The 27,124-nt window shown below is 55.7% G+C and overlaps 1 protein-coding gene across 3 annotated transcripts in view; it reads left to right on the forward strand.

Moving 5' to 3' along the window:
* The window catches only part of VLDLR (very low density lipoprotein receptor), a 39,430-nt gene extending 13,371 nt beyond the window's left edge, over positions 1-26,059 (forward strand). Inside the window, exons 2-19 of one of the 3 annotated variants that reach the window (XM_075559871.1) lie at positions 4,487-4,606; positions 6,760-6,882; positions 8,924-9,046; positions 11,555-11,926; positions 12,056-12,178; positions 12,382-12,504; positions 13,086-13,205; positions 13,540-13,665; positions 14,700-14,871; positions 15,810-16,028; positions 17,644-17,762; positions 19,004-19,143; positions 19,395-19,536; positions 19,908-20,054; positions 21,236-21,319; positions 21,535-21,615; positions 23,695-23,864; positions 25,387-26,059. In XM_075559871.1, coding sequence (XP_075415986.1) covers positions 4,487-4,606; positions 6,760-6,882; positions 8,924-9,046; positions 11,555-11,926; positions 12,056-12,178; positions 12,382-12,504; positions 13,086-13,205; positions 13,540-13,665; positions 14,700-14,871; positions 15,810-16,028; positions 17,644-17,762; positions 19,004-19,143; positions 19,395-19,536; positions 19,908-20,054; positions 21,236-21,319; positions 21,535-21,615; positions 23,695-23,864; positions 25,387-25,422 — 2,540 coding nt within the window. In that variant the 3' untranslated portion in view covers positions 25,423-26,059. The remainder of the gene's footprint in view (positions 1-4,486; positions 4,607-6,759; positions 6,883-8,923; positions 9,047-11,554; positions 11,927-12,055; positions 12,179-12,381; positions 12,505-13,085; positions 13,206-13,539; positions 13,666-14,699; positions 14,872-15,809; positions 16,029-17,643; positions 17,763-19,003; positions 19,144-19,394; positions 19,537-19,907; positions 20,055-21,235; positions 21,320-21,534; positions 21,616-23,694; positions 23,865-25,386) is intronic. The other 2 variants (XM_075559873.1, XM_075559872.1) reach the window with 2 other exon arrangements.
* Positions 26,060-27,124: the final 1,065 nt, after the last annotated feature.

A 27,124-nucleotide genomic window follows, 5' to 3' on the forward strand; every position in this document is an offset into this window, starting at 1 on the left:
ACTTAGATGCCAGTGATGGCGTTCATCGGCAGTTGTGCATTCACGCCACAGTCATTTTCGAGCATTCCCCCTGCAACTCTGCTGGGCAGAGTCTCCCCGGAACCGCTGCGGGCTCCCCCTGCCCACCGTTTGGTAGCAGCCAGCCGCCTCGCCTTTGTGCCCCCAGGGCCCCTCCTGGTTGCACAGTGTGAGAACTACTCCCCGCCCCCCCCCATCCCTGTGAAAGCCCTCTTCTTGGGTGTGGAACAGAGTGCCTGGGAATGGATGGGTAGTGGAAACTGGAGGCAGGAAATGCCTTTAAGATGTACAGCTTTGGATTGTATTAGTGGTTAGCAGGGCTCGCCTAGTGGGTTACGAAGTGGGCTCTTAGCCACAAGGTCAGTGGTTCAAACCTACCAGCTGCTCTCTGGGAGAAAGATGAGGTTTTCTGCTCTTGTAAAGATGTGCAGCCTTGGAATCCCAGAGGGACCATTGTATTCTGTCCTGTACAGTTACATTGACGGTAGGGCAGTGAGACAGGGGCGGGAGGCTGGAGGCAAAGGGGAGTCCTTGGTTAGGTGGCCCTGAGCTTGTGTCAAGATAACCTTAAGGGGTAGATCTGTTAACTGCTACGATGTCCACTTTTTTTTTTTTTAATTTATTTTTTTTTGATGTCCACTTTTTACACCATGTGTATGTGTATATGTAGGTGCACATATCCATAAGTGTGTGTATTAGTATATATGTGTGTGTGTCTATATAGTGCGTAAATAGTATGTTTATATTATACACACATATAGGGGTATCTTCAGAAATTCATGGAAAATGGAATTAAAACACAATGCAAATTCTCTAGAAATTCTTATGTGTATGTGTGTATACACACATATACACACTATATAACCACGTGTACAATATATATACCATATATATGCGCACACACAGAAATACACACATATAAATAGACTAACCCAGAAGGCCACCTGGACTCCTATATGGTGTTTTACATGTATATAACACACATCTCAGTATAGGTATATATATGTGTTGTATACACACGCACACACACACATCCCCGACAACACAGTGAGTTACACGTTGGGCTGCTAACCACAAAGACAGCTGTCTGAAACCATCAGCCGCTCCCCACAAGAAAGATGGGGGTTTCTGTCCCACTCCACACAAGAAAGATGTACCCCCTCAGAAAGCCCTGGGGATGATTCTGCCCCATCTCTCTGCTCTGCCCGTGCTTGACGGCAGTGGGTCGGGTTGGTCTTTTACATACACACATCACATTGTGTCCACACGCCTTTCTGTCTTTGTAGCTGGGCCCTCGCTGGACTCTGAGCAGAAGAGCAGAGCGGGTTTTCAAAGCCGCCGGCCCAATAGAGCAGAGCTGCCAGGCCACATGCTAATCTCCCCAGCATTCCCCATGGAGCCTGGAGAGCTCCCAGAGAGCAGGGCGTCACTGATGTCACCAGGGGCCGGGCTGGAGGATTGTGTGCACACACAAGAGTCCCAGCCCGTGCCTGTCACTGTAGGGTGGCTCCTGTCACCAGCTGAAAAGCTGACAGCTGGCTGTGAGCCATGGGCCCCAGTGATCCACAAGAGTTGTGTGCGGCCACTGGCTTTGTGCTGGAAACATCTGTAACGTGTCTGTGATAGAGAAAGACGAGGCTTTCTGCTCCCATAAAGAGCTACAGTCTCAGGAACCCACCGGGACAGCTCTAGCCCGGCCTCTAGGATCGCTGGGAGTCGGAATGGCCTGGATGGCAGGGATTGAATTTTTTGCTCAGAGCGTGTGTGCTTTAAGCTGCCAGATCTGTGTCTTTTGTCTGAAGTCGCGTCCTCTGGAGGATGGCGCTGCAAGTGACAGAAACCCTGGAGGCCTGCAGTCCTTCGCAAGGCCAAGCATGCCACCGCGGCCCACATACTAGGATTAGTCCTTCTGCAGTGGGAATGTCACACCCTGGCCTCAAGCTGAAGAGGCCTTGGTTGGGACCACCCCGGAGCATCTGGGAAGAAACTCCTGCTGATCTGCTTCTGGAAAGCCAGCTGTTGGAAACCCAGTGGAGCCCAGTTCTCCTCTGGCAGCCACAGGGTTAACAAGAGTAGGATCAGGCTGCCTGGAAACCCGTACCTGTATGGAGCTTATTCTGAGCACCCTGTTTGCAGAAAGCAATGGATGACAGTGGAAGCCCCCAATCCATTTGCAGGGTCCCTGCATGGACTGAGCCTCCACTGAAGTCCTTCTGACCACCAGCCAAAGACGTAGCTGATACCCTAGCTGTCAGGTAGAGCGCACTGGAAAGCGGATGACCCCCACCCTCTCCAGCCAGCCCAGGGAGGGCAGTCTCTGAGGGGCTTGCCTGGGCGTGTCCTTGATGGAGACCCTGTACTGGGGACGGTACTGGCCGGTGGCCTGGTCATGGGTCATGCCCTACCATTTGTGCTCTGACTGCTTTGGTCGGAAGGCCCTGGACCAATCTCGTAAGCTCTCGTCTCACACAATGGGCGTGTCCCCATCATGGTCCTGCCCCGCCCCTGTAGCCCCCCCCCCCCGTGACTGAGATGCACTGACCTGCCCCCAAGCACGCCGTTGTGACGGTGTCCTGTGGTCTGTGCCTTGTTGAAGTAGCGGCCTGACTGTGAGTCCCCGACGCCATTATGACTCTTGCTTGCGGCCTCCGTCATCCGGGTGCCATGGCTGTGTCTTGGCCCTCCCAAGACTTAGCAAAGGTGCTCTGCAGTGATATTGGAGACTGGCGTCTCTCTTGGAGCCTAGAACAACCTCAGGAAAGCGGGGCACCTGGCACAGAGAAGCCAGGCCTTGCCTTTCCTCCCCGCCAGTAAGTTAGGGCTTAGCCACCTCCTTTGCCGCCGAGCTGCACCTAGTTCCTTCCTCTGGAGGTTCTTTATCTGTTCCGAAGGGATTGGGGGACACATCTCTCTCCCGTTCCACCCGGAATTCTAAGAGCAGGCACTAGAGCAGTGGTTCTCAACCTTCCTCTTGCCGCGACCCTTTCATACAGTTCCTCATGTGGTGGTGACCATAAAATAATTTACGTGGCTACTTCATCACTGTAATGAATCAGGTGACCCACGTGAAAGGGTCGTTTGACTTCCCCCCCCAAAGGGGTCGCGACCCACAGGTTGTGGACCCACGGCACTAGCTGTTCAACCTCGAGGCCTGCTACACCTTCTCCTTGTGCCCCTTCTAGCTATCCCACTGAGCTTGACCCTGAGTGATAGCATAGGGTGGGCAAGCGGGGCCTCTGAAGGGCTGGGATTTGGCCCCGGGACTTAGAGGAACTTGACTTCTCTAAGACGTCCTGAGCATCTGGGCCACTAGGCTCCTTCTCCTTCTGTCTTGGACTGGCTCTCCTGGCCACCCACCGTGCCCCATTTTCCAGAACCAGAAAGGGATCATGGGAAGGAGCCTGGGCCCTCTTTGTCTTGAAAGCAGCTCCCTTACAGTTGTGTGTAACTGGCTCTGGTTACATTGTATCCTCCAGACTACACCTAGCTGCAAGAGAAGCTGGAGACTGCCCTCCATGGCTGGATGACACAGCTCGTCACTTAAGTCACTTCTGTGTCGGAGGAAACCAGCCTCCAACAACCAAAGGGCCAGAAGGCACAAATGTAAGGCAGTAATGTGTAAAGATGATAGTAAAGTCATAGAGGATAAGAAAGATAGGAGAGAAAGTAAGGTGAGTAGGGTAGCCTGCTCACCTCAGCCCCTCTTGCTGGACCATGTGGCACTGGGAGAAGTGAGCCTTTACTATCTTGGACATTTATATTAGACATGCATATTCAGTAGTTACATGCGCCACAGGGTGGGTGGTTATCTGCAGTAAGGTCCCTGAGCTCACAGGTGAGGAAATCTGATACCCGCATTGGGGGGAAGGGAGATGGGGGGGCGGTGCTGGGTGTCACGGTGGGAAGAGAGCTAAAGGACCATGTCTGCTTCTACAGGGAGATGAATCAACCATGCGCTCACTTTAAGGCAGCACTGCTGTTAAGGGGAGAATCTGTGGGAATGATTTTTAAAGCAGGATAATGTAGTAGGACTTCACCTCTGACTTACCACGGAGGCTTTCCTTCCATGGAATACCAGCCTTCCAGATTCCCTCTGTTACAAGTTAGGGAATGTGGTCCTCATCCTGTTTCCCTGTTATTTTCCCATTCTCTGGCTCCACCTGCCCAGGGGACACTGGATAGCATCACTCACTGCCAAGAGACCCATCTGACTGGCTGCTGCAACGTCACAGTCCCCGATGTACAGCACAACGCAGCACCGCCGGGTCCTGCGCCCTCCTGGCCATTGTGCTTTGTGTTGGAGCCCACTGTGTAGCCACTGGGTCAACCCATCTGGCGGAGGGCCTCCCTCTTCCTCGCTGCCCTCCACTTTCCCAAGCATGGGGTGCTTCTCCGGCATAACATCATCACCCCCTGGGTTTGGGGGCCCCTGTCAGTGCTGAGCCGACTCTCTCCCTGCTGATTCCAGGGAGGAAACCCAAGTGCGACCCCTCCCAGTTCCAGTGCACCAGCGGGCGCTGCATCACTCTGCTGTGGAAGTGTGACGGCGACGAGGACTGTGCCGACGGCAGTGACGAGAAGAACTGCGGTGAGTCCTCCGGGCCCGGGATTCGGGGAACGGAGCCCACCCGGCACACGCGGGCGGATCTCTAACCCAGGAGGGCTGACGAGTGCCAAACGCATGTGTGGAGACCCTACAGGGCAGTGGGAGAACTGGCCCCACCCCCACCCCCAAGGCTGTGAACCGCCCAGAAGCAGACTGCCACTCCTTCCACCCCCACAACACGGCTGATGGGTTAGAACCGCCAACCTGCCGGTTTGCAGTGGGGCCAGCACTGAACCCCCTTCGCCACCAGGGCTGTCCACAGATGCAGATCATGAACCAGAGATCAGCAGGCAAGCGGTGCTTGTCAGGGTAGAGAGGAGGGCCTAGGGGGTGAGGTGAAGCAGGGGCGCGGGGACAGCGATGTTAGGGGAGGATACAGTAAGGATCCTTACAGGGCCTGATGCTGGCCAGAGCCCCCAGGACTGAGACCATCTCATGGAAACGGTGGGCTTTCAAACGACGTACGTAAGGCCAGAGGGCTACTGGTTCACTGAAGTCGCTAATTAAAAGCTCCATGCCTCCTCTGCTCCCCCTCCACCCCGTGTCCTGACACCCCGCTCCCCCCCCCCCAAGGAACATGATCAACTATGCCTGAGAATCACTCTAAACCAGAGTCCAAAGAGACTCTCCTTCCTGGTCTAGAGGAATATAATTAGCTGCTTGTCCACAGACGGTTATCAGCATGCATGTGGAATGTTGAAGATAAGTGGCGGGCGGGCCTTTCAAATGACTGGGCTTATCTCCCATTGGGCCAAGAGGAGCTGTAAGATGCCTGGGAGGGGAGGCGAAGACCAGCAGTCCCAACAGACAGACCAAAGTGACCTTAGTTTGTTTGTTTAGTTGGTTGCTGGTTGTTTTTCAATCCCCCAATGGCTCTAACCCCTGAAGAGAAAGACGGTAGTCAACGCCAAGAAATCCCCTCAGGGTGCACCCCCCCCCCCCTCCGCCACTTGGAAGCGGCTGGAGCAGCCCCCTCCTGCATCCGTCTTCCTCACCGTCACCGAGGCCTGTGGAGCCCAGACTCCATGGCTGTCAAGTGAGGGCAGGCTCTGAGTGACCCTCGGGCAGGCGGGCCTGCCCCGGAGCGTTTCCCAGACGCTCTCTTGACAGACCTGAAGGCCACGTGGTTCTCTCGTGGATCTGAACCGCTGGCCGGCGTGTGGCCCTTCTGAACCTCCTGGGCCTGTTTCTCTCGCTGAAGTCAAGCTGAAGACGAGCTCTGTGCACGTGTTCCCACTGACTCAAAAACCCAGTGTGAAGCCCGCTGCCTGAAGGGCCCCGTGCCCAGTAGAGCAGTCACCTCTCCGTGGCAAGCCCATCCTGACTCACAGCGACCCTGTAGGGTCGAGCAGAGCTGCTGCGGGGTCCCCAGGGCTGCAAATCTTCCAGGAGACAGGCTGCCACGTCTTTCTCCCAAGGGCCAGCTGGGTGGGTTCCAAGGGCGACCTTTCAGTCCGAGCCCAGTGCTGAAACCGCCAGACCACCAGACTCCTGCAGTAGGCCAGTGGAGGGGATGCACTTCATTTCTGGGGCGCGCCCTCCTGTCTCTACACGAATCCATCGCTGTGGTTAGGAAAGGCCCCCGGCCCCCATGACCTTAGAGGCCAGTCCCAGGGTGGTGGACTGAAGGGCTGTAGAACTTATAAAGTCCTCCCAGGGCTGGAAGGGCCTGCAGGAAGAGATTGGAGCCGTTGCTTAACTTCAGGAATGGACGGCCTAGGTGGCTTCAACTTCCACCTCCTCCAAGCCTCTCCAAGGCCCTCCAGCTCCCCTGGAGATGGACAGCGGCATGCTGGGGAATTCTGCTGCAGAGTCAGAATGAAACAAAGCCAGACATATAAACAGCCCTGGTCAAGCCGGTTCCCACTCTCGACGCCCCATGTGGGTCAGCCTGCAACTGTGCTCCCTGGGGATTCTGTGGGGGAAATAGTCCCCCCATCCCCCATGGAAGTAGACTACCAGGCCATTCCTCCGAGGCTCCCCTGAGTGGACTCCAACTACCAACCTTCGGATCGGCAACCCAGCACGCTAACCACGTGTACCACGGATAGAGGCTTTTGCCTTGCGAGTGAAAACTGGGCTCTTGCGTGGGGGACTTCGACTTGCACCCCACCAATAAACGCTCTCTCTTGTAGTGAAGAAGACGTGTTCCGAGTCAGACTTCGTGTGCAACAACGGCCAGTGTGTCCCCAACAGGTGGCAGTGTGACGGGGACCCTGACTGTGAGGACGGCTCTGACGAGAGCCCGGAGCAGTGTCGTGAGTGTGCTTTGGCTTTGGGCTCGGACTGCCCCCAAGGTTTCACTTGACCCTTGGTGTTCGCGCTCCCGTGTCCACCTGGAGCTGTCGGGGACACGTTGGACTGCTAACAGCAGGGTCAATGGTTCAAGCCCACTGGTCTCTCTGTGGGAGAAAGGCGAGGCTGCCTGCTGCCTTACAGCCTTGGAAACCCTATGCAGGGTCGCTGCGAGTCGGAATCGACTCCACGTTGGTGGGTTTGGTGGTGGGTTTTGTCCACCACCTGGGCAAGGCTGTTAGATTCCAAAGTTAGTCACACCCTTGACAAGTCCCCTTCCCAGAGTGCTCACCCCTCTGCCTTGGTCTCTCCACACTGACCTTCCCAACTCCCCGACCCCGGAGCCAGCAGGTACTCCTGGACTAGCTCTCCATGTTTGACAGTGACTTGGAGCTGATGGCATGCTAGTCCTGGAAGGTAAGTCGAGGTAGAGCGGTCCCTCCTGGGCCAAGTGTCAGGTCAGAGATGTCAAGCTTCTCAAGATACCAGAAACCTATTCCTGGAAGGGTGAGGTGGCTGATGACAGGCCCAGTGCTGGCTTTTAACAACCATGGAAACAAGAGGTGGCACCAGGGACCTTCCAGCTGGTTCTTCCTTCAGTGAGAGACTTCGCAGGTGCCCTTGTGTAGCTGAGCTCCTTTGAGGAGTTTGACATATCTAGGTGAAGGTCTTAAGAGTACACTCTGTGACTGCTCACCCAAGCTCGGCGGTTCAAACCCACCAGCCGCTTCTCAAGGGAAAGATGAGGCTGTCTGCTCTCATGAAGATGTACAGTCTCAGAACCCCTAGGGAGCCGTTCCCCTCTGTCCTATAGGGTCCCTGTAGGGGTCCCGAGGGTTTCCGTGAATGTGAGTCGGAATTGATTCGGTGGCGGTGGGCTTGGTTTGGCGGGTGGGTGTGGGTGTGGGTGTGGGTGTGGGTGTGGGGAGGGGTTAGGGGTCATTTGAAACCCTCTTGAGTGAAGGATTCGCTTAAAGAAAGCTTAGGCCTGAATTTGATCAGAAAATGCAATGAAGTCGAGAGCAGCCAGGTGTGTTTATCTCAGCTTTTCTCACCAGAAGTGAGGGGCCAGGAAGGGGTCAGCCAAGGCAGGTGTGCCATCCCAGGCAGAGAGAGGCTCCGGAAGAACCCCAGCCTCGGTGTTAGTGGGTGGGGTGGGGGAAGTAGGGGTGTGTGAGTTCAGGTCCGGAAGGAAAGCATCTTCCTGCTTTGCAGGACACACGGTCCAGAGGGACTTCTGGAGAGGACAGCGCAGGGACCAACACAAAGGGAGACTTCCTGGGTCTTCCGCCGCTGGCCCCGGGGAAATTGGGAATAGGGGTTAATACCTGACAGCCTTCAGATAAATAAGGACGCAGGAGTCCCCGGGTGGTACCAGTGACTAAGCATTCACTTACTAAACCAAAGGTTGGTGGTTCCAGCCTGCCCAGAAGCACCACGGAAGAAAGGTCAAATGTCCTAGCCATTGAAAACCCCATGGAGTGCAATTGTCTGACATGCACGGGGTCACCATGAGCCAGAATCCGTGCAGGACCGGACAGAGCAGGCTAGCCAGCACACTTGTCCCTTGCCTAATGGAAGGCACCTCATAGAGATGGCAGTTGGCACTCTCCTGCTGTCCAAAAGGCCGGGGCCCAAGCCGAGCCATGGCTCTGTGGAAGAAGAGACCTGGCAATCTGCTCCTGCAAAGATGACAGTCCAGGAAACCCGAGGGGCGGGGGTGTGTGGAGGGGGTGGGCACCGTTCTCTGCCCTCCAGTGCCGTGAGTCTGAATTGACTCATAACCGCCACCCAAAAAGCCAAAGCCAGAACTGGGAAAGGCCACGGGCGCTTGGAGGAGTGGGGCAGCCAGGCTCCCAGGTGTACTGCAGGTAGCATAGGTGGGCAGGGCTCCTCAGGTAGCCCTCTCGGGCATCCTGGGTCCATGATGGCTCGGGGAAGCTCAGGAGTGGCAGTTCTATGCCGGCCTGTCCCCAGGCTCCTGAGACGGTGTGTCTCCAACAGATCTGCGGACGTGTCACGTGCATGAGATCAGCTGTGGGTCCCGATCCACTCAGTGTGTGCCAGTGTCCTGGAGGTGTGACGGCGAAAGTGACTGTGACAATGGGGAGGACGAAGAAAACTGTGGTAAGAAGGCCTGTGGGGTTGGGGGGTCGGTCACCCGCAGGCGCATCTGGACGGACTCAGCCCTCAGCAACATTGCTGTCTGCTCAGTGCCGCGAGAGGGCTGGACGTGGGAAGGCGCCCGCTGACCATTGCTGGTGCTGGTGTCTCCTCTTTGTTGTTGGGTGCCACTGAGTTGGTTCCAACCTATTGCAACCTCGTACACAATGGATGGAGCAAAACAACGCCAGCCCTGCGCCGTCCTCAACGTGACTGTCCTGTCCAAGCCCAGGGCTGCAGCCACTGTGTCCATCGCCTTGTTCAGGGTCTTCTCCTCTGAGCCTGTCTCAGTGAGCATCATGCCCTTCTCCAAGCACCGTCTCTCCCAATACCATGTCCGGAGAAGAAGAGACGGGGCTGCACCCTTGCCGCTGCGGCACACCGTGGCTGTACTTCTTGCAAGGCTGCCCAGTTTGTCCTTTTAGCCATCCGTGCTACCTTGAGTATTCTTCCCCAGCACCACAATGCAGAAGCAAGACGATGTGCCAGACGGTCCTTCCTAAAGCTGCCGCTGGGACAGGGAACAGAGATGGCAGACTGCTGTGCTAGGGGGCGTTCAAGTCAGTTCAACTCACAGTGACCCCATGCATGACAGGACAGCGGCAGGGCAGGACTCTCCTCACCACCACTCTTAGGTTGGAGCCCGTGGTTGCAGCTGCAGTGTCCGTCCATCTGGTGCAGGGCCTTCCTTTTCCTGCACCTCAGCTGTACCAACATATGCCCTTCTCCAGGGAAGGGTCTCTCGACAACAGATGAATAGGAGCCAGGTAAGCTAGGTGAGGCGCCTTCCACCTGAAGGAGCTCAGTGATGTAGCTACTCTGCCCGCTCTTGCTTTTGTTGGGCAACTGACTGGAAGGTTGGTGGTTCGAGTCTCTCCCCAAAGGCACCTCAGAAGTGAGACCTGACAAGCCATGTCCTGAAGCTCACATAAGGGAAGTCGGGCGACCCACCCCAGGAGAGGCCTAAGCTAAATTTGCTCATCAGGGGCCATTCCTTGAGTGTCGGATGAGGCCTGCCTTACCCCTGCAAGCTAGAGCCTGCAATTGCCCTGCCAGAAAGTGGGCCGGGCCTGGAGCATGCATTAGCTCCTTCCCAGCCGATCCCCAACGGGAACCCCCTCCTCCCCAAGCCCTGCGATCTTTGGCACCTGTCAGAGTCCCAACCTGTGAAAGCCAGCTGTTTCCTCCTCTTTCATCTCTCCGTTCTTGGGAGGCGACCTGCCCAAAGTAAGGGAGGGCCTGGGAAAGTGCCGGGCTGAACAAACAGCTAGTGCACTTTCAAGCGTGTGCACTTTGACAGACAGGGCCCCACGGGGCCCTCCGCTCCCACATCTGCCAGGCCTCAGGGCCTCCTGACCCCAGGGGCAGGTGAGGGAGGGCGCTCTGGTGGGGACCAGGACACCGGCCCTGCCTGGAGAGGGCTTAGTCTTCAATCAGGGATGGATGCGTTGGTGAGTCCGGAGGCCGTGAAATGCCCCCTTCTGAAAACAACACTTTCCTTCCCAAGAGAGTCATTGTCTCCGCCCCAAGCTCCACCACACTGTGGCCTGGAGGGGCTTGGCAGGGAGGAGGATCAAAGCCCACCACCCCTCCACCCACCCCCACTAGTGCGAGGAGATGATTGGTGCTCAGCTGGGCAGTTACACCCCGTGGCCGTGCGTGGCTTTTTGAGCACCAAGAATGGTTCAGGGGACCCAAGCAGGAAGGCCCACGTGTAACGGTGTCACGCACATTCAGGGGTCTCTCTGGCAACCGCAACTTGATCATTACCTGTCCCACCTGAGTTATCCACCGACATGGGCGACAAACAGTAGGTTCTGCTGAGGTGAACGCAGACACCACGGCCCAAAAGTGGGCTCCTGGGTGCACCCCACTGCTGATCCGAAGGTTGGCCAGTGGGGCTCGCCCAGGGGCGCTGTGGAAGCAAGGCCCTGGCGATCTGCCCGCCGCCATACAGATGAAAGCCACAACACCTTGGGTGACACGGTTCTGCTCTGGCGTGGGGTTAGAGTCCTTTGGAAGCTCATCCCGCGCAGGCGTCGAGGCGTCAGTCATTTACGCCGTCCACCCTGCCACGACGGTTGCACTCCACGGGGTTGCTGCAGGTTTGACACACGGACGCTCCAACCCAGCGCTCTGGGGCATCACCTCCAGCTCTAACTTGAAGCCAAAGATGAACCCTGGCATCACAGTGGATTGGTTATGCTTTGAGCTGCTAACCACCAGGCCAGCAGTTCGAATCCACCAGCCGTTCCACAGGAGAAAGGGGATTTCTCCTCCTGTGAAGTTTCTGTTTCAGAAACCCACAGGGACAGTTCTACGCTGCCCTGTAGGGTCGCTGCGAGTCAGAATGGACTTGATGGCAGGGATTTTTGTGTGTGTGAGTTTTAACCCAGAGCACTAGGCTGGGCCTCGGAGAGCCATGTCTTCAGATGCCTGACAGCCCTCCGGGGGGCCCCTGTCTGCCCGCAGGCAACGTGACGTGCAGCGCGCAGGAGTTCACCTGCTCGGGCGGCCGCTGCATCTCCAAGAACTTCGTGTGCAATGGGCAGGATGACTGCGGGGACGGCAGCGACGAGCTGGACTGCGTGCCCCCCACGTGCGGCCCCCACGAGTTCCAGTGTGGCACGGCCTCCTGCATCCCCCTGGGCTGGGTGTGTGATGAGGACGCCGACTGCTCCGACCAGTCCGACGAGTCTCTGGAGCAGTGCGGCCGCCAGCCGGCCACGCACGCCCGCTGCCCGGCCAGCGAGGTCCAGTGCGGCTCCGGCGAGTGCATCCACAAGAGGTGGCGCTGTGACGGGGACCCCGACTGCAGGGACGGCAGTGACGAGGTCAACTGTCGTGAGTAGCCTAACCCGCCCCCCCCACCCGAGTGCCAGGGCACCTGGGTCTGGCCCACAGGTCTCCTCCCCACTCTCACCCCCCGGGTGCCCGTGGCTGCTCATACCACAGCCATTGCCCTCTCCGCAGCTTCCCGGACCTGCAGGCCGGACCAGTTTGGATGTGAGGACGGCAGCTGCATCCACGGCAGCCGGCAGTGTAACGGCATCCGGGACTGCGTGGACGGCTCCGATGAAGTCAACTGCAAGAACGGTGAGGGGCATGTTGGACTCATGGACTTCATCTGGACTGAGCTGGGATGTTTTCTCAATGCAATTTCTCTTTGATATAAAGCTCTTCCTTATACATAAAAAAACAAAACAAAAAAACGGTGAGGGCTCTCTTATCTGGACTGGAGGCCCGGGTGGGGCGGGTCACCAGTCAGGCATCATCTCTCTGTGCCTTCTTCCCCGTAGCCAACCAGTGCTCCGGCCCCGGGAAGTTCAAGTGCCAGAGTGGAGAATGCATCGAGGCCACCAAAGTGTGTGACCAGGAACAGGACTGCAGGGACTGGAGTGACGAGCCCCTGAAGGAGTGCCGTGAGTAAAGCGGGGCGCTTGGGCCTCAGCCACGCTGCCTCTCCCCAGCTCTGGTCAATTGTGGGGCTTCTGCCGCCAAACTAAGACAGCACAGGCCAAGCCGTACCCCACTAGTGCATAACTGAAGCCCCACACAGATCGATCGCTGCAGTCTGGTAGCTTTCCAGGGGCCGTCGGCGTGAGGAGGAGAATCCAGAAACCAAGCCTATGACCACGAAGCCATTCTGACTCATCAAGACCCCACAGGACACAAGAGGACAGCCCCCCCACCCCCAAAAACAAACACACACACACACACACACACACACACCCTTTCTCTCCATCTGCCGGCCTTTGGGTCAGCAGCCGAGCACTTTAACCACTGCGCCACCAGGCCTCCTTGGAGCCAGGCTTCTCCTTCCCCTCGCCCGTCCCGAAAAGCAAAGCTATAAACCAAACCGATCCGGCCTGGGAGCGAGCATGGTGTCACCAGACTCAGGGACTGGTGGTGGCGGGCAGCCAGGATTCGAGCCATTCCTGAGATGAGTGGCGGGCCGGCCACGAGCAGTTCAGGTGACCCACCATGCCCATCTTCGTTCCAGATGTGAACGAGTGCGCGGTCAACAACGGTGGCTGCTCGCACATGTGCAGGGACCTCGCCGTGGGCTATGAGTGTGACTGTGCCGCTGGGTTTGAGCTCATCGATAAGAAGACCTGTGGAGGTGAGTCTCAGGGGCGGCCCGAGCTCCGAGGGTTTGTTGGGGGGCGGGGGGCAGGCTCTAGGGCACAGACAGGTACCAAACTCTAAAAGCCACTCTCAACTGCCATCAAGTTGACTCTGACTCATAGTGACCCCACAGGGCAAGATGGAACTGCCCCTGTGGGTTTCCGAGACTAACTCTGGGTGGGCGTAGAGATCCTCATCTTTCACCCTCAGAGAGGCTGGTGGTTTCAAACTATGAACCTTGTGGTTAGCAACCCAATGCACAACTGCTGCACTTCCAGGGCTCCTTACAGACAGGCGCACAGCCAGACTGTTTTTCGTTTCCCTCCTAGATATTGATGAATGCCAAAACCCAGGAATCTGCAGCCAGATCTGTATCAATTTGAAGGGCGGTTACAAGTGTGAATGCAGCCGTGGCTACCAGATGGATCTTGCCACCGGCGTGTGCAAGGCAGTAGGTAATGGCCTTGGGCTGGGGTCGCTCTGCTACTGCTCCGAGAGGTGTGGTTGACACCATGGCAGGCAGCCTTGATCGAAGCGATCTTTGAGAGCAGCCCCACCAACCAGCTGCTGCCAGGTCATTTCTGTCGGAGCAGGGCTGTGCTCACCGGGGCTTTTTGGTGGCTGTCAGTTTTGAGAAGTGGGTCCCCAGCCTTCTTCCAAAACACCTCTGGGTGGACTGAAACCCCATCCCCATCCCCATCCCCCACCCCCACCCTCCCCAGCCTTCCTGGTAGCAGCTGTGTTAGCCATTCACACTTCGCTGGGGACACCCACAGTGCAAGGCCATAGGTAAAATAGCAGTTGCCCCCACTAGCCTCAGACACACACACACAAACACACCCCACCCCCCCCACCCCCACCCAGGCATCCTTTTTGCATCTAAAACTCAAACTCCCTGCCATCAAGTCCTTCTGACTCCTAGCAAGCCCATAGGACAGGGTAGAACTTCCCCTGCGGGTTTCCCAGGCTGCAACTCTTTATCGAAGTACAAAGCTCTGTCCTTCTCCATCCACACTCACGGATGTCAAGTCGATTCTGGCTCTTAGAGTCCCTATAGCACAAAGTAGAACCGCCCCTGTGGGTTTCTGAGACTATAACCCTCTATGGGAGTAGAAAGCCTCATCTTTCTCCCGAGGAGCGGCTGGTGGATTCACACTCCTAACCTTGCGGTTAGCAGCCCAACACGTAACCACTACGGCACTAGGGTCCTTCTTATCAGACGCCTTCCTCAGGCCTTGAAGAAACCTGCAATGTGAGTGCAGTTTGCCTGAGCGAGGCAGTTACGCACCCACCGCCCTGGCTTTTGAACACGTGCAGCCCAGCTGCACCTTCCCCCACAGTGGGAGGGCCGTGGGGTCCCAGGGGCTAGAAGGCCAGGCACCCCCAAGGGGTTCCGCTGGGCCTGGGTCTCAGGAGGTCCTCTGTGGAGACTTAAAGGAACCTTGCCTTCTAACGGCAAAACGCAACCGATTCTCCTTCTGTCTTTCAGGCACGGAGCCCAGTCTAATCTTCACAAACAGGAGAGACATCCGGAAGATAGGCTTAGAAAGGAGGGAGTATATCCAGCTGGTGGAGCAGCTAAGAAACACGGTGGCTCTCGATGCCGACATAGCTGCCCAGAAACTCTACTGGGCGGATCTGAGCCAAAAGGCCATCTTCAGGTAACTGTTGGCTCCCTGCTAGCCGCCTTGGCCCAAGGTTTGGCACACACCTTGGCCTGTGGGAAGGTTGGGAAGGAGGCGGCTTAGCACAGCAGGCTCTCACCCCCAGCTCTCATCAGCAGCTACCTGGTCCAGGTACCTTGAGATAGGGCTCAAATCAAGCCACACTCACTACCACTGAGTCGATTCGGACTCCCAGAGAACCGACAGGACAGGGTACAATGGCTCCTGTGGGTTCCTGAGGCTGGGATCATTCTGGGAGCAGAAAGCCTCATCTTTCTCCCACAGAGCGATTGGCGGTTTCAAACTGCCGACCCTGTGGGTCAGCAACACGGTGTGTAACCCGCCACGCCACCAGGGCTCCTTTGCCACATGACTCTCCATTCTTAACTAACCCTTGCCAGTTGCTGCCAACTTGCTTCAGGGTGGCCCCTGCGGGGTGGCCTGCGGGCCAGAGTAAAACTGCCCCTTGGGGTTTTCAGTGGCTGGTTTCTTTTGAAACTGGATCACCAGGCCTTTCTTCTGCGGTGCCTCTGGGTGACCTGGGAACACTAGTCACCGTCTAGGAAGTCAAAGGTGTCCCTGACCTTGCTCACGATGGCGCCTTTGTTTCTCATATTTCCTCCCCTAGCTAATTGAGAACCAACTTCCCATTGCAGTTACAAGTAGAGAGGGTGCCAGCCGCTGTCCCAGAGAAGGGACTCTAGCCGGTCGGCTCATAGCTGCTAAAGGACAGGTGTCCCTAGGAATGTCATGGAGGAGCCACAGCAGCAGTGACTAGATGGCCCCATCCTCGGAGCAGGGGACGGTGGTCAGCTAGCACGGATTCTGCACAGCGCGGGCGATGGTTGTCCAGGCAGGAAGTGTAGCAGGAAGTCCGCTCTGCAGGCTTGGACCGTCTCAAACTCTTTGATTTCTCGTGACCTGTTCTGTTGCAGTGCCTCAGTTGATGACAAGGTTGGTAGACATGTTAAAATGATCGACAATGTCTATAATCCTGCAGCCATCGCTGTGGATTGGGTGTACAAGACCATCTACTGGACTGATGCAGCTTCTAAGACTATTTCAGTAGCTACCTTAGATGGAAGCAAGAGGAAGTTCCTGTTTAATTCCGACTTGCGAGAGCCGGCCTCCATAGCTGTGGATCCACTGTCTGGGTTGGTATCCCGTGCTGTCCGCCCCTGTCGCCTTCGCATGCTGGCTCCTTAGGCCGGGATCTTGACGCATGCCCAGATGGGTGCTGTCGTCCCCAGATGGGGCAGCCCTCTATGACCAAGACTTGCCCAGCCCACAATGTCACCGGTTCCATGGTTGGGAAACCCCACTATGCCCATATCCCTCTGCCAGGCCAGTATGTTGTTGCTCGGTGCTACCAACTTGGCTCTGCTCCCTCGTGGCCTCGTGAACAACAGCACAAAGCACCACTCGGTCCTGCGCCGTCTGCACAACTGTCCTGATGTGTGAGCCCCTGGTTGCAGCCCCTGTGCCCACCCGTCTCCTTGAGCGGCTTCCTTCTCCCTGTTTTGCCGCCCCTCTACCAAGCACGATGTCCTTCTCCGGGGACTGATCTCTCTGGACAATGTAGGGCCAAGTCTGGCCCCCCTCTAAGGAGCACTCTGGCTGTGCTTCTTCCAAGGCGGATTTATTTGTCCTGTTGGCAGTCCATGGTCCTTTCTATGTTCTCCAGCACCACACTCAAAGCACTGATTCTTCTTTGAGCTGCTTGTTCAACGTCCCACTTTCACACGCACAGGAAGCGATAGAAAATTCCACAGCCTGGGTCAGGCGCACCTTAGTCTTCAAAGACACAGCTTCGCTTTCCAACACTTGGACGAGGTTTCAGCAAAAACCTGTGGGCACCGAGTCGGTGCAGGTGTGCGGCCGCCCCACCTGTGTGTCAGGGTAGCTCTGTGTGCTGTCAGCTGTCCAGCAGCTAAGCTCTTTCAGGAGTAGACCACCAGGCCTTTCCTCTGAGGCTCCTTTGGGTGGGTTCCAACCCTTCCCTTAGCAGCCAGCAGCTTTCATCCGTCTCCACCACTCGGTGCTATCCTGCTGCCCCAGAAGTGATTTTCATTTTGGTCTGAACATTTGGCCGGGTTCCCTGTGAATGTCCACCCTTAAATGCTAGCATGACCATTGGACTCTGGTCGCTTCTAGGCTTACGGCCACAAGTGCAAGTTGTCTGGAAGACTCCTTGAAACAACGGAACTTTTGTGGAAGGGGGTGCTGTTCTTGACTGGACCGCCAGCCTCCTGGCTAACGGGCAGCTCTGGAAGTTGGCAGCTACCACAGAGTGCCTCCTCGTTAGTTGCTTTTGACTCGGGGTGGCCCTGGGTCCCACAGGAGCACTGCCCTGTGGGGTTTCGAGGCTGCTGTCTTGAGGTGGGGAGAGCCACCAGGCCACTGGGAGATTTGATCTGCCAGGCTGAGTGCCCATCCACTGCACCCCTCGGACTCACAGGTGTTCCTGCAGAGCATCCCTAGGAGGCAGCCAGCTTGTACTGTCACTTGAAAAGAGCCAGCAGCCTGCACTCCCTAGGGAGTAGTCAGCCCATGTCATAACCTTGGGGTTTGGGGCTGTGCCCTGAGGGTCCACCGTATGCAGATGAAGGTGGTTCCCCGACCTGCGGGTTAAGATTTGCAAGTTGTGGGGACCTTGAAGTATTCCCTCTTCATCTCTAGAGAGTTCTGGGTGCCCCCTGGGCTTCAGCTGCAGGCGACGGTCACCTTCCATGCAACCCGCTGAGGTTTCTCTAATGGGCTTCCTTCCAGCTTTGTGTACTGGTCAGACTGGGGCGAGCCGGCCAAGATAGAGAAAGCGGGCATGAACGGATTTGACCGGCGGCCACTGGTGACCGTGGACATCCAATGGCCCAATGGCATTACCCTGGGTATGTACGCATCTCCTTCCTCGGCCCCTGACCCCCTGACCTCCCGTGCTGTCACTCACCTCCCTGGGCGGGCCTGGAGGTCACTCACAGCCCCTTCGCCAGCAGAGTCTGAGAAGAGAGTGCCTGGGGGTTGCAGAAAGGGTTCGTGTGCTCGGCTACACACTAAGAGTTTGAGGACCAACTTCCTCTAAGTCCCCATTGAAATCCCTGGGGAGCACAGTTCCCTGACACCCTCCCCAGAGTCACCATGCACCATGAGTCGGACTGAACTAGATGGCAGCTGGTGGGGGTGGACATGGTAGATCGCACACTCCCCGAGTCCTGATTTGATCGTTCGAGTCTCCCTACTATGTGACGAGTCTCCCTCCTATGTGACGTGCCTCCCATCACGCTTGGGGACGCTCAGACTAAGTGCCCCTGGCACAGCTGCACAGCCTCCCTGGGTGCAAACTTCTGTCCGTTTTCTTCTTGCTGGCCAAGGAAGAAACCCCAAACAGGAGACTGCCAACCCAAAGCTATCTGTTAAGTAGTTGTGTATTGATACTTATTATAATGTGATTGGTGCAGGGATAGGCATCTCATCTTCCGTGCAGGAGAGCCAGATTCCAGAACAGGCCCTGTTTCCAGATTGTCCAGACAGAGTGTCCGGACTAAGACTAGGAAGAAAGGCCTGGTGATCTACTTCTAACCCTCAGCCAGTGGAGACACAGGGGATCACTGGTCTGATCCACAACCTGCCAGAGATGACCCAGGGCTGGACTACATGTGATTCCTTTGTGCATGAGTCTCGGTCCAGCTCAGGCTGCGGCAGACAGTGTGTTATTGTTGATGTTTCCAATGTCAGTTACAGGGAGACTCCTCCCTCTCGATGCCCCAAGTCAGTTGCAACTCCTGGCAGCCCTATAGGATGTGGTAGAGCTGCCCCTGTGGGTTTCTGAGACTAACTCCCTATGGGAGCAGAAAACCTCATCTTTCTCCGGCAGAGCAGCTACTGGCTTCAAACTGCTGACTTTGCGGTTAGCAGCCCACTGTGTGACCCACGGCTCCCCCAGCAGCTCCTTGTGGTCAGAAGGAAGTAAGCAAAGGGTCAGGCTCGGCTGGCTGACCAGGTCGGCGGGGCTTCAGATAGGAATTCCTTGAGCAGGACGGACCTCGAGAGCAGAGTAGCCGCTCTTGGAGCCCTGTAGTCCATAGCCAGCACCCTAACACCTCCCTACCACGACGATCCCTTCTCCTCCCAGACCTGATAAAAGGCCGCCTCTATTGGCTGGACTCCAAGTTGCACATGCTGTCCAGCGTGGACCTGAACGGCCAGGACCGCCGGATAGTGCTGAAGTCCCTGGAATTCCTCGCTCACCCTCTCGCGCTGACCATCTTTGAGGTGAGACGTGTGTGTCCAGTTCTAGTGGCCGCAGTGCTCGGGGGGGGGGGGGAGGCTGGGAGAACTGGAGGAGCTGGCTGTACGCCCTCCCTGGACACCCGGCCCAATGCCCTTCCTCAACCCTCAAAGCCCTGCCTTGCTCCCCTTGCTGTTTTGCACCTGGGCCACTCAGTGGACCATCCATGATGGTGACCTTTGACATGGGCCTAGGTTCCTCTTGGGAGTCTGCTCTGATTGGAGTTCTATTTCAGGACCGCATCTACTGGATAGATGGGGAAAATGAAGCCATCTATGGCGCCAATAAGTTCACGGGGTCCGAGCTGGCCACCCTGGTCAACAACCTCAATGATGCTCAGGACATCATCATCTACCATGAGCTGGTCCAGCCCGCAGGTACCTTATGGGCATTGTGATGGGGTGGCTGCAGGGTGTCCCCAGCTCACTCACTAGGAATGCAGCCCTCCTGTGACCTAGCTGAGGAGCCTGGGTGGTTAGCATTGGGCTGCTAACGGCAAGTTCAGTGGTTCGAAACCACCAGCCGCTCTGAGGGAGAAAGCCGAGACTTTCTGCTCCCGTAAAGAGATATCCTCTCTGAAACCCACAGGGGCAGGCCAACTCCGTCCTGTCAGGTCGCTGTGACTCAATGGTAGTGGGTTTGGTTTTGGGGGACTCTCGTGAGCTTCTAGAACAAGGCTTTGGGTCGACACTGGGGTACTTACTTGAAAGGTCTCTCCCCCCTCCACCCCCCCTTTTTTGCTGACTAGGGAAAAACTGGTGTGAGGAAGACTTGGAAAACGGCGGCTGTGGTTACCTCTGCTTGCCAGCACCGCAGATTAACGATCACTCTCCCAAGTACACCTGCTCCTGTCCCGACGGGGACCGTTTAGAAGAGAACGGCCGGGAGTGCCAAAGTAAGTCCTTCTGCTTATCCCCCCGACAAGGACGTGTAGCTGGCAGGACAAGAGGCGAGTTCTAAGATCGGCCCCGTTTCAATGAGCACTTGGACCAGAGCGGAGAACCCTGTTGGCTATGGGTGCATGCCACCCTTAAGACCGGACTCTGGACTTGTTTTGACATGAGATGAGGTCACAGGTGACTGGAGTGTCAGCCAGCCATCCATTAGTGAGTACCAGTTAGGCCAGAAGGGCACTAAGCTAGACAGCCTACAGCTCATTAAAGAGGGTCTCAGTACTGACCTCCAAAATAGGGGGACAGAATTTATGTTAAAGGAACCCCCAAAGCCTTGCGGGGTGGCACAATCTTAGATCCCTCTTAACCCAACCTTGTGTTTCTGTTTTCTGTCCTGGCTGCTTAGTAAGAGGCAGATTCAACTGGTGTGGGGCTGCCAACCGCAAGGTTGACAGTTCAGACCCACCAAGCGGGTCTGAAAGATGAGGCTGTCAGCTCCCGTGAAGACTTACGTCTCAGGAACCCTCTGTGAGGTCACACTATGAGTCCCAATTGGCCCGATGACAGTGGGCTGGGCTTTTCAGGATTACAATTGAGGAAATCTTAGGGCGGGGTTTGGATCAGCTTAATTTTGGATCCATGCAGGGACTAGACTAGTTGTGTTTACTGAGCCAGTTAAGTCGCAAGACAATCTGGCAGACCTGGGAGACATGTCTCCTGCGCATGTCTGGCAGCTTCCAGCGATCAGCAATACTGCCCAGGAGCAATGGGTGAGCACTCGGCCACCATGCACCAAAGGTCTGCAGTTCTAATCCACCAGCTGCTCCCCAGAACAAAGATGCTGCTGTGGGCTTCCCTCCCAAGAGACCGAGGCCTGGGAAACCCACAGGGGCAGTTCTGTCCTGCCCTGCTCTGACTCCCAGCGGTCATAGTCTGCTGGGCCCATTGATTGTGCCCCCAAGACTGTCTCTCCTGCCCAAATGCTCACGGACCCTGGCGTCTGTGTGTCCCTGGTAGCTGTCCTTTCTCTCAGGTTTGGTGCACTGGGCACACGACATAGGTCAGCAAGGACTCATTTCAAATGCCGGAGGTTAAGCCGCTGTCGGCTGCTCAGCTTCTCTGGCTTCGGCAGCTCGCCACACGGGGCTTGCCACTCACCAGGCTCTTGGTTCTTACAATTCAGGTCCTGCCAGTGTTGTGACCTCCAGCGAGACAAAAGACCCCAGCACCCCCAAAAGTTCACCCACGAGTGGACTAGCTCCTGAAGGTATCGGGCACAGCCCTGCATATGGGCCCCTCACTAACTGCAGATCCCGCTTAGCTAGTCTGTGCGCCTGGGTCGACTAGTCCTGCCCGACGGGTGACCGGCTTTAAACGCCAGGAGCCTGATGCTCAGCGAGCAGAGCTGCTGCCGAGGGACGCCAGCACGAGGCCCCGGCCCTGAGGGATGGGTGACCCCTGACTTCTTTGCTTCCCCCGCAGGGATCAACGTGACCGCAGCGGTCTCAGAGATCAGCAGCCCCCCCAGGGCCACGTCTGCTGCCTGGGCCACCCTCCCACTCCGTAAGTAGAGCCCGCTGTGTGCTTGGCTCCAGGGAACTTCGGGGATAGCCGGCAAACGTGTCTCTTTCTCCCGCAACATGCCCTCCGGACTCCAGAGATGGTCATAGCCCAGGGACACTGGGTCATGTCCATTTCTCCCTCAGCGTGGGCTGCCACGGGAAGAAACTTGTCCTTGTTGTCCAGGGCTGCAGTTTGAGAGTTTCCGCAGACCAGTGGCTCTGAGAACAAGCATTGATTTTTGTCATTTCTGGAGGCTGGAATTCCAAAGCTGGGCTTCGGCCATCTGATCACTTCCTTTCAACAGCCAAGGGCAGTCAGTCCTTGGTTCCTGGAATTCCTTAGCTCCAGCAACTGTCTAGATGGCATCTACTTGTGTGTGCATGTGTGTGTGTGTTAGCTCGCATCTACCTTTCCCTCTGTGTGTGTGTGCGTGCACGCACTCGCGAGCGGCTGTCTGCATAACCCTAGAGTGACCAGCTTTAGGATCCACCCAAAACTGGGGTAACCTCTACACCCAGTATTTCCTCACAGGACCAGACCCACAGACCCAAGGTCAGGAATTCCACACACCAGTTTTGATTGTGCAGGACACAACAAAAGGCATTGGCAGATGCCTCCCTTTCCCATGCTGGGAATCACACAGGATCTGGCCTTGGCCTTCCAAGGTCACCCCCAGTGTCGACCGCCCCAGAGACCATCCCCAGCTCATGCAGGACCCTACTGTCCTCTTCCCCACCCTATCACCACTCACCCTTCCGCACTTGCGTCTTGTCTCTTCAGTCAGGAAGCTCTGCTGGGCAGGGACGGGCCAGCTCAGGGTCCCCAGCTACTCACCAAGACCTTCGCCTTTGAGCCTGTCCAGCAGTGCCTCAGAAGAAAGGCCTGGCCATCCTGGAAAGAAAAACCAGGCATTAAAACTCTGTGCAGCACAGTTCTACTCTCACACCCCCGTGCCTGCCATGAGTCAGAACAGACTACGGTCCTGGGGGTCGAATGTCATGAGAAAAGAAACCCTAAGCTACATGAAAAAGCACATGTGTAACCACAGTGCCTGAGACCAGACGATAAACTAAACTCACTGCCACTGAGTTGATCCCGACTCACGGTGACCCTCTAGGGTGGGGAAGAATGCCTCCTCCACCCCGGGGGTGGGTGGGGATGTTCTGAGATTATAACTCTTTACAGGAGTAGAAAGCCTCGTCTTTCTCCCACGAAGCAGCTGGTGGTTTTGAACTGCTGGCCTTGTGGTTAGCAGCCCAGTGCATAACCACTTTACCATAAGGGATCCATGACAGAGGCACAGGGATGGCACCTGCACAGGCTATGTTGGCGCGTACAAGGTGGCTCACCTGGCTCAGCCCCTTTCAGATGAATACTGTCTTACTCACCTTTGAAATTGATCTTTTAAGATTCTATCCAGAGAAGGTGCACACATGCTGGTGCGCTTTCTTGAAGAAAGTCCCCTGGAGTTAGGTCAGAATTTCCAAACCCAGGGGAAAGAACCGGTAAGGGCTATTAGCAGGCAGATGCTTTGTCAGACAATTTGCCATCGCAGCCTCTGTGGCTGAATTTACTGGGTCCCAAGCTCAGCTGACACCAGGACCCCCTGAAAGGAGTCCCAGAAACGTCTGCAGCTCCCCTTTGGTAGGTCCGGGGACCCCACCCTTGGCAGAATGCAGCTGGAGCAGCTAGCTCGGTACCAGTCTGTAACACTTAGCCGTCGGTCTCTTGACCCATCCACCTTCTGACGTCCAGCCACCCCACCCCCTTTGCTCCTGCCTAGTGTCAACCTTGCATACAGCAGCAAGATGCTGCCCACGCTAGGTTCGATGGGACTGTTGGGGTTCACAGAGCTTTCTCTGGCTGGCTCTGTGAAGTGGATCGCCAGCCCTTTGTTCCTAGTCCGTCTGAATCCGGAAGCTCTGTTGACCTTCCAGATTCAGTATCATGGTCCCCCCACCAGCCTGCATGGAGGAGCAGGTGGTGACTGCCCATGCACAGGGAGACCTGGGTCGCGGAGATTTCTGCCCGCCCCCTCCCCAGGCTCAGGTCTGAGCCCAGGCTGCTCTCTCTCGTCAGTGCTCCTCACGATGGCGGCGGTGGGCGGCTACTTGATGTGGCGAAACTGGCAGCATAAGAACATGAAGAGCATGAACTTCGACAATCCCGTGTACTTGAAGACCACCGAGGAGGACCTCTCCATAGATATCGGCAGACACAGTGCCTCAGTGGGACACACGTACCCCGCTGTAAGTCACCTCCATGTCTGTATGACTGTTCAGACACACCAGGCTTACAAAGCCATGGAACACCTCATCTACTTACTTAGAAGGTAGACAGCCTTGCCCTGCTGGGAGGAGCCCTGGTGGCGTAGCGGTTAGAAGTTGGGCTCCAAACTGCGACGTTGGTAGTTCAAAACCACCAGCGGCTCCATCGTGGGAGAAAGACAGGGCTTCCTAGTCCCATATTCTCAGAAACTCACAGGGGTGGTTTTACCCTCTCTGATAGAGTCGCTGTGAGCCGGTACTGACTCAATGGCAGGGAGTTTGTTTGAGCCTGCCGGGACATAAGGAAGTCCCGGCCCAACTTAGTATGACAGCGAGGCTGATGCCAGGCCATCGCTCTGCTCATTATTTCAATGACACAGCCCAACCGAGCTCATTGCCATCGAGTGGATGCCAGCGTACAGCCACCGTATAGAACAGGGTAGAACTACCCCTGTGGGTTTCCCGGCCCGTCTCTCTTCACTGGGAGGAGAGTGTCTCACTTTTCTCCCACAGAGCGGGCGGTGATTTTGAACTGCTGACCTTGCAGTTGGCAGCCCAATGCATAACCACTGTGCCTCCAGGGCTCCTTTTACTTCTACTGAAAGGACTTCAAAAAGTACATGGGAAACCCCATTCTCTTTCACCCTACTTTTCCATGAAATGTTTGACACCCCCCCCCCATAGAAATGACACCTAAACCATAGCATGAACCAAGTAGCCCCTCTCTGACAGGTTACCACAACTGTGTACAGGATACGTAAGAGTGAATTAGGCCTGCGCACCATAGAAGAGTTGCTTAATGTCTGCAGAGTGGCCAAGATCCATTGAGCCACGATTCCCCAAGTGTTAGGAAGGAATCCCCTCCACCCTAGCACAGCTAGCTTGTCCTTCTGCCCTAGAGCCGAGCACAGATCCTTCCAAGGAAGCCCAAGTGCAGTGCTGGCTCCTTGTCCGGGGATGGACTGGCACAAGGCAATTGCGGAGCACTTCCTTCCGAAGCTCTCTGGTGAAATGTAAAGTGTATCAGTGCCTGGTAGACATTGGTCTTTTCCCCATTTTTCTTCACGTCAGACAGTAGAATACATGATAAAATAATAATTTATAAATTACTAAGGGTTTGTGAGTGAGGAGCTGATCCAAGGGCTCAAGTAGAAACCAAATGTTTTGAGAATGATGATGGCAACAAATGGACAAATGTGCTTGACACAATGGATGGAGGGATGGATTGTGATAAGAGTTGTACGAGCCCCCAATAAAATGCTTTCAAAAGGCGGGGGGCGGGGAGATCCTTGACTAGAACAGGTAGAATCACACCATTCTCAGTGCTCAGTCAAGTGAAGCACCTGAGTGCTGTAACACCACCCTCTTCATGTCTGGCCTTCCGTCTCTCTCATGCTCCGTGGGCCTTTGAATGACTGCCGCTGAGGCAAGGTCTATTTCAGGGGCTGGAGTCAGGTCCGGGCACGCGTCCGCGACCTCACGGGACCTTCCTTCTTCTCCGCAGATATCAGTCGTCAGCACAGATGATGACCTTGCCTGACCTCGGGCCAAGTCTGGACTTCTGAGGCTGACGTCTCGAATGCTACTCTTGGGGACCGGTAACCAAGCCAGCAGCTGAGTCCTCCTTCCTCCAGTCTGGGAGGTCATGAAGACACCTCGGCGTGGATCAAGCTTGCGTCCTTGACCGTTTTTTATACCACTGCTTTTGTAAATGTCCTTGTCCACATGCTACTTCGGCTTTGGATGTGGTTACCAAGTCTCTGTAACCCTGGAATTCCTAGACAGTATTGCCACGTCTGGCCAAATATGCACTTTCCTTAGAAAGCCATAGTCCAGCAGTGAAACTTGTCTATAGTGTACACCTGTACATATCACTGTATAGGCCACCTGTAAATATCCCCCCAACAATCACTATTCTTAAGCACTTTGAAAATCATTTCTATGTAAATTATTGTAAACTGGTTTTTCAATGGTTGGGGCAATGGCAATAGGAGAAAACGGGTTACTAAGATGACGTTGCCAAAACAACAACAAAACAGAACAACATTTGTAAAACTAATTTTGTACGTATGAACGGAATCTTTGACCTTCAGGGAGGACTGCCGGGGCTGGGTGATCCAACTACTGTACAATTTTTTTTCCAAATGCTAAAAAAAAAATTAAACCGAGCAGCTGAACCATGGTCTGTACCTCGTGGTCTAGGGTCAAGAGTCCAAGTAGGGTCCCGAGTTCTAACAGCGTGCGTGAGCTCCTGACATGGCTGTTGTACGTGGTAAGAAGGCCTGACTTGGGCTGATGGTTCTTAACAACCAAAAGCAAAGGACCATGTGATGCTTGCCCCCTCAATATTTCTTACTCTGTACAAGTAGCGAGCGTACTCTGTACCTGCCACCCCTCGCACCCTCGCACCGGACATTGTTTCCTCTTCTTGCTCATTTGTTTCTTGACCCCGAAGCTTGAGCTACGATGTCAGTTGGTCCCTCACAGCTTCATATTTAAGTGTCGTTTGTTTTCTGTGTGCTATCGATATAGGAGTCCTGGTCACATCATGGTTACGCAGGTCAATAGTTCGAAACCACCAGGCAGCTTCCCTGAAGAATTCCAATCTTGGAAACTCACAGGGGCAGTATTACCCTGTCCTGTAGGGTCACTGCGAGGCAGAATTGACACAGTGGCAGAGAGTGTGATTTGGTATTATCACAAGATAAAGGGGACTTCAAAAGGCCCAGGGGGACATGGAATTAGAAGAGAATTTGTCCCCCACACTTTGGGAAGGCCCCTTCCAAAAGGCAGGGGAAGAATACGTTTGAAAGCCCGGGAAGAACTTTCTTCCTGTAAAAGTCTAACCTTAACCACCAAGATGGGTAAGGTAACGAGTGGTGACACTCTCGAACCATCTGAGGGTCTGGTCCTCCTGGGGTCCCAGGTCCAGCAGGGTCTGAATCACCTGGGCACTTTCTAGAAGTGGAACTTCTCAGAGCTCTGGATCAGGGACTCAAGGGGTGGGGCCCAGCGGCCTGTGTTTCCACGGGGTTTCCAGGTGGGTCTCCATTGGCTTCACAGAGAATCTCCTTGACATGACTCTTGAGATGCCGGGCCCTAAATTCACAGCAAGATGAGTCCACTGTGGAAGAAGACAGCGAGCATCTGGTTGGGGTAACCAAATGACTTGGTGGTCCCGTCAGAATCCCATTTGCATATGGAATGAAGCAGCTGACCTCTGGCATGGGTCTCAGAGCGGG

The sequence above is a fragment of the Tenrec ecaudatus genome, chromosome 10 (assembly GCF_050624435.1).
Source record: "Tenrec ecaudatus isolate mTenEca1 chromosome 10, mTenEca1.hap1, whole genome shotgun sequence".
Classification (NCBI taxonomy): domain Eukaryota; kingdom Metazoa; phylum Chordata; class Mammalia; order Afrosoricida; family Tenrecidae; genus Tenrec; species Tenrec ecaudatus.